The sequence below is a fragment of the Nicrophorus vespilloides genome, unplaced genomic scaffold (genome assembly GCF_001412225.1).
Source record: "Nicrophorus vespilloides isolate i.1.1-1 unplaced genomic scaffold, Nicve_v1.0, whole genome shotgun sequence".
Classification (NCBI taxonomy): domain Eukaryota; kingdom Metazoa; phylum Arthropoda; class Insecta; order Coleoptera; family Silphidae; genus Nicrophorus; species Nicrophorus vespilloides.
In genome coordinates this window covers 42,165-48,403 of record NW_017095488.1, presented here as the reverse complement: position 1 = coordinate 48,403, position 6,239 = coordinate 42,165, and the positions used below count along the sequence as shown (strand labels likewise).

Sequence of the window (6,239 nt, the reverse complement as noted above, 5' to 3'; positions counted from 1 at the left end):
ATTCCTGATATCCAGAAATGCAATTCTGAAGCTCGCGTTGAAACTTGAATGCTCGTTCAGAATTATCAACTTTTTCGATGAAATGTTTTGCCAATTTGTATCAAAACGTGTCAAAATGGCCTAAAATAGTTATTTAAAAATAATGCTTCTTGAAATAAAAACCGCATAAAAAGAGGACCTAGTGTATATCAATTGTTTTTTGTCCCATGAAATAAAATCAGAACATTCATTTGAATTTGATGTATACGTCAAATTGACGTTGAACAAATAATTAAATTTAAAATGTTCATTTATAAAGTCAAAATAACCTAATTATAACTTCTTGATTAATAATAATGATTTATTGTATTCATGAATACAATATATACACAATAGGTTGTTGGCTGCGGTCTTTCCGCCGAACTTCCTAATTAATTTGGTAAATGCATTTGATTATAGCGATGAAACAAGTTATAATTAAACAAAGCATTAATTAAATATTATATGAATGATATTATATACTCTATACATTATTTGCAATTATAATACAAAATATTAATAGAAATGTGTAAAACCTTTATTTGTATTAGATAATGCTGATATATAAATGAAGTAAATATGATACTGGATGTAAAGCAAATTTATAAAAAATGTATGAGGCTATATAGACATTAGATTCAATTGAAAACAATGGAGTGAAATAAGACACGAGGCTAATGAGTTTTAAACAAGTCGTTCCTGTTTGGTACGTAATGCGATAAAAATGGGCGTAAACGAAAGATGAACCGACGAGGACCGGCGTTCTGTTGCAGAAAAGGTAGCAGCAACATTTGTTAATACTATTAGAAAGTCATTGGGTGAGAATTGGGTGAGTTTACGGACGCATTTATATAACGGCGAAGGAGGAACACAAAGCGACGTTGCGCAACGTAATTATGTGAGTTATTAGCGGAGGCAGGCCAAGTGATTCACTGAATAACACGTTGATAAGATATATTTTCATTTAATGCAGTCAGTATTCCGACGACGACAGACCAGTGAGGTTTCGTTCCGATATGTGCGACCTACTGACCAAGGACGAGTGCAAGGTCATCCTTAGCAACTACCTACAAGACGCCGCACTGATCTCGTATAAAGTGAATCCTTTATCTGAAACTATCGAAGGACTTGTCGGTGAACATTACATTGTTGCAGTGGATTTCGCAACGAGTGACGATGCACCAAGCAATTCGCAACGATTCTTTTTGAAAGTCTTAAATGGCAACAACTCCGTAATCTTCGAGCTCTCTCAATCGCTAAACGCTTACGGTAAAGAAGAGTTCTTCTACAATTATTTGCAAGTAGAGTACCAAAAGAGAAATATCGATATTTCATACGCTCCCAAGTGTTATTATTGTAAACCCTACAAAATTGTCTTGGAAGATTTATCCGTTAGGCAATTTACAATGAGGAACAAGAAATTATTGTTCGATGTAGAACATTGCAAAATTGCGCTCGACACTTTAGCGAAATTTCACTGTTCCAGCATTATTTACGAAATCAAACAATCGATTTGTTTGAATGATAAGTTTCCTGGACTTTTGGAAAACAAAGTGTTTACGAGTGCAGAGAACGTCGCTTCCAAATGGATGCGCTGCTCTATCGACGGATTAATGCAACTCATAGATCATTTAAGCATAAGCGAAACGGAGAAGAGCCGCTTCAAAGTGGAAATGGAGGCCGCGTTCCAGAGGGCATGTTCCGAACGGCCGACCGAAAACCACTTAAGTACCGTTTTGCACGGCGATCTGTGGTCGAACAATTTCCTATTTCAATATGCGGAGGGAAAACCGAAGGTCGCCGTGTTGATCGATTACCAGATCCTGAAGTACGGGCCGCCGGCCTCCGACGTGGTCCAGATGATCCGCACCAATACGAGGAAGGGAACGCGCGATAAACACTTCAAGGAATTATTGGATTATTATTACAGCCGTTTCGTGGGTTGTTTGGGATCGAGTGGTCTGGAGGCAGAAGAAATAATGTCGATTGGGGATTTCTTGGCTGCCTGCGAAGAGGTCGATTGTTCGGTAAGGTTGCATGCCCTTGCCGACCGATCCGTTACCTTCTTATCTGATGAACTCGTCGGAGATACCATGGGATCGGAAGATTCACTTAGGAGCTTCTTATATGAAGATAGGGGTAAATGCATGGTTGATTCATTCTTAACCCATCGTGACTTTAGGGAAATCATTGAAGAAGATCTACTCGACCTTAAAGAAACTTTATTGAAACACTAATTATGTTATCATTTTATTGTAATTGTTATGAAATATTTATTTAAATCAATAAAATTACAATAATAAATATTTGAACATTCAGAAGAGACTTTTCAGGACCGATTTCATCATTTCTAAAGAGGATGGTAGGTAATGAAGAGTAATTATAAATAAATAGTTACATCTTTTTTGAAGTAAATTTAATTTATATTTTAGATTAAAATCATTTTCGCGTTGTAAGATATATAAATACTATCTCTAATCAAGCAAGCGTAAAAACAAGTTGCGAATTGAGATTTCTTAAGTGCAGAGATAAAATGGAAGCGCTAAATTGTATGTATTCAAGTTTAAGTAAACAGTTTTGTTTATCCGAATCAGGGGTAAAGTAAAAATTCCTCGCAGTACAATTTAGAGAGCAAACAATTAAACTTGAGCAGAGGATAAGAGCGCGGAGAAAAGGCCGTGAAATCCCCTTCGGTGTAATCGTCGAATTTTCTAAGTAAATTCGAGTCGGATGTAAAGAGACATTAGATGAAGCCTCGGCGGAGCGTGGCAAAAGTGAAAATTTAGTTATTGTCAGGCAGAATGCGTACGTGCACTTATGTAAAGATAAGATAAAAAAAAGACATGAAAAGAATGGAGGAGAGTGGCGAGAGCATTACATATTCCTCACATTTCTCTAAACGTTATCCAGGGAATAATCTCCAAGCGCGAGATATCGCCCTTCCCTCCGCAGGGGTTTACAAATCCATCCAGAAATGTAAAATTCATCTGGAAACCGCTTCAATTTAAATTAATACTTTTAGTCTGCACCAATGTTAAGCCTTAATTAAATTCGGTGCTTGCGTTCGGCCGCTAATAAGGTGGTCGGGATTACTCCCACTTTACTAGCCAGAAAATATGCAAACAGATATTCTGTGCTGGATAATGAAAGAAGTCCGTGTTCGTGACTTAATTTTAGCGTGCGCTTCTCGAGTGTACGATTTAATGTAGCGAAATTAAGACATAAAACTTGTTGTTTGCATTTCTCCAATTGACGTTTTCAAACATTCAAATTACAACCATTTAAAAATTGATTATTATGAAATTAACAACATCTTGTGTAATATTATCTTCCCATTATATGATAATAATATATTGTAGATTAATCTATTTGAAGTACATGCTTACAAATTTAATTCTTTAAAGTAAACTTATTTGCCTAGTTTCTTATTTACCATTTTTTCCCCAAAGTTAATTCAATAAATAATTAAATAAAACGCTCATTCAATAATACTTTATTTGCAATTATATAAACACATTCACTTGACATATTATAAATGTTTATATTTTGAAACCGTATTCTTAAAGTCCATTAAATCATCTAAAAGAACTTCCCTGCAGAGATCCGATGTTAAAAATGAATTGACCATAACTTTGCTACGATCTTCAAACATGAATTTTCTATTAGCTTCCTCGGTTGCGACATACTCTGCAATAACGTCTTCTGACAGGAATGTCATGGATCTTCCAGCTATCGATTGTAACGTGACATCCAAGTCAACTTCCTTACACGAATCAAGAAAATCATTCATCGTGAAGTAGTTCTCACAGGAGTATCCGGCTTTAGATAAACAAGTTGAAAGACACTCGTAGTAAAACTTCAGCAAGTCATTGAGATTGTCTTGACGAAACTTGCTGTTTGTGTTCGTTCTAATCATTTGCATAACGTCGGAAGCTGGAGGCCCATACTTGATGGCCTGGTAATCCAATAACATACAATCTGTAACCTTGCCATCTTTATACTTGAATAAGAAATTGTTCGACCATAAATCGGCGTGCAAAATTGTATTCAGACATTTCCTATTCACTTGCTTATCGCAAGTCTTCTGGTACACTTCCATTATATCAGATTTCAAAGTATTTTTTTCCAACTCGCTGATGATGTCTATATGATCCACAATTTTAACCAAACCATCGATTGAGCAGCGAATCCAAGTTGATCCACAAGTAACTTCCGTAGTAAATATTCTATCCTCCAGACATTCAGGGTACGAGTCTAAAAGACATACCGATTTACGCTTTTCGTAGATAATAAAGCTACTGTGGAATGTAGCTAAATTCTTCAGCACAACTTTACACTCGTCCAAACTGAATTGATCATACTTGTTCCGCGTCGTGAATCCACGTAGGCATAAATCTTCTAATACTAATTTGTATGGTTTGCAGAAATACAGACGAGGTCCATAAGATATATCTATGTTTTCTTTCAAATATTCCCTTTGCAGAAAATTATAGTGAAATTCCTCTTTTTCGTAAGCCCTTACCGACATGCACATTTCCAATATTAATTTCGATGTCCCGTTGAGGACTTTTAAAAAGAAGCCTTGGATCTCATTGTTCCCCGATTTTGGAATGGAAAATGTTATTTCCAGTAAGTAGTGTTGACCCATAAATCCTTGAACCTTATCCGATAACGGTTTTACCTTGTATGCAATCACATCCGCACCTTCTGGCTCGCAATATTTGCGAAGAACGTTTTCGCATTCCACTTTCGTAAATATCTCGTACAGGATTTTGATCATTTTGATGACTTCTCGTCTGAACAATCGACTTTATACTAATTTGCACCGTTGCATGATCAGCGGTTTTATTGGGTTTTCTAGATAAATTGCGTAATATTATAAATTATTGTGTATCATTGGAAAGAGACAGATATTAATTTATTACTAAACGAAATCTGCTTTAATAATCTAATCTTTACTACGAGTATCATGATTAGAACTTTATTTACCAAATACATTGAAAAAAAATAGTTTGTACGTAGTTATGCAACACCACATGCTCTGCAACAATTATATTGCATGTACAATTTCTACAGATTCTAGAGATTGGTGAAATTTTACAATTTTTGATAAATTTATTTGAGTTTTGTTACAAAACAATTCAATAATTTGTTTTCAAATCCAATCAAAACTTAATGAAATTAGATTTAGTTTTTATAGACATTTTTATTAAAATCCTCAAAATGAAATCTTAATTAATTTGTTTGTATTAATGAATTTTATAAAAATATTTGAATTTTGCAACATTTGCAAATATTTTTATAAGTAACAATTAACAATTTACGGTAAAATTCATTTTGTAATTGGTAAATAACTCGCTGCATGTAAATTTCATTTAAAATCAAATTAAAAATGCACGCCGTCGAATTCCCAACGCGCATTTGCTCAACTTAATATTGCGTGATGCGTGAATATGTTGTGCGTTTTGAATATTTATACAGCACGAACAATTAACTCGCTTAATTGCTGCATAAATATTTGTAATTGCATTCAGTTTCGAAATCGAATCAAATTGATGTAACAAAAAAATAAGTATATTTTCCCTTAATATTCATTAAAATGATACATTTAAACAAGCGCTCTAATAAATAACAATAAAATTTAAAACATTGTAACATTTTATTTGTGTTCAATATGAAAACAGGTTTTAATATTTAGTGTTGTTCAATGAATATATGAAATGGTTGTAAATAAGTGAAATATTAATATATTGATTGTAATATCCAAATAAAACAGTTAGAATTGTTTTAATTTTATCATTTTTAATTGTATTATGTGATTTCTAATGTTAAAATGCAAATGTACAAATATGTTTTTATAGATACTTTAAATTCTAATTGCAGAATGGGAACGTTTATCAACAAGAATTAAAATTGCCTCCATTTGGGGAAATTTACCCTAGTTCTTCGATCCTTGATTTATACGAATAAATTTTTATAAAAATTGTAACGGCAATAGTGCAAAAGCATGTTAAACAAATTACGTTACATATAGACGTTGCATTCATTATGAAATGCACAATAAAAAGCATAATTCGCATGTCAATTGCATAAATTAAAATTTGTAAATCGAACGAAATATATAGAGCATGTATAAAATGTACAAAAGCATTTGTGAATAGGTTCCATTAGAGATTAATTAAATTTTAATTGAAAAATAATGACACATTCTTGTTCATTTC

The 6,239-nt window shown here is 33.5% G+C and overlaps 2 protein-coding genes across 2 annotated transcripts; one reads left to right on the top strand and one right to left on the bottom strand.

Moving 5' to 3' along the window:
* Positions 1-727: 727 nt before the first annotated feature.
* Positions 728-2,255, top strand: LOC108563353. Its single transcript, XM_017922041.1, has 2 exons — positions 728-916; positions 992-2,255. The coding sequence occupies exon 2, from the start codon at positions 1,035-1,037 to the stop codon at positions 2,253-2,255; it is 1,221 nt and encodes a 406-aa protein (XP_017777530.1). The 5' UTR covers positions 728-916; positions 992-1,034.
* A 1,284-nt stretch (positions 2,256-3,539) lies between these two features.
* LOC108563444 lies at positions 3,540-4,821 on the bottom strand. The gene has a single exon (XM_017922156.1). It carries the CDS (start codon positions 4,796-4,798, stop codon positions 3,548-3,550), a length of 1,251 nt encoding a protein of 416 aa, XP_017777645.1. The 5' UTR covers positions 4,799-4,821; the 3' UTR covers positions 3,540-3,547.
* Between the last annotated feature and the right edge of the window lie 1,418 nt (positions 4,822-6,239).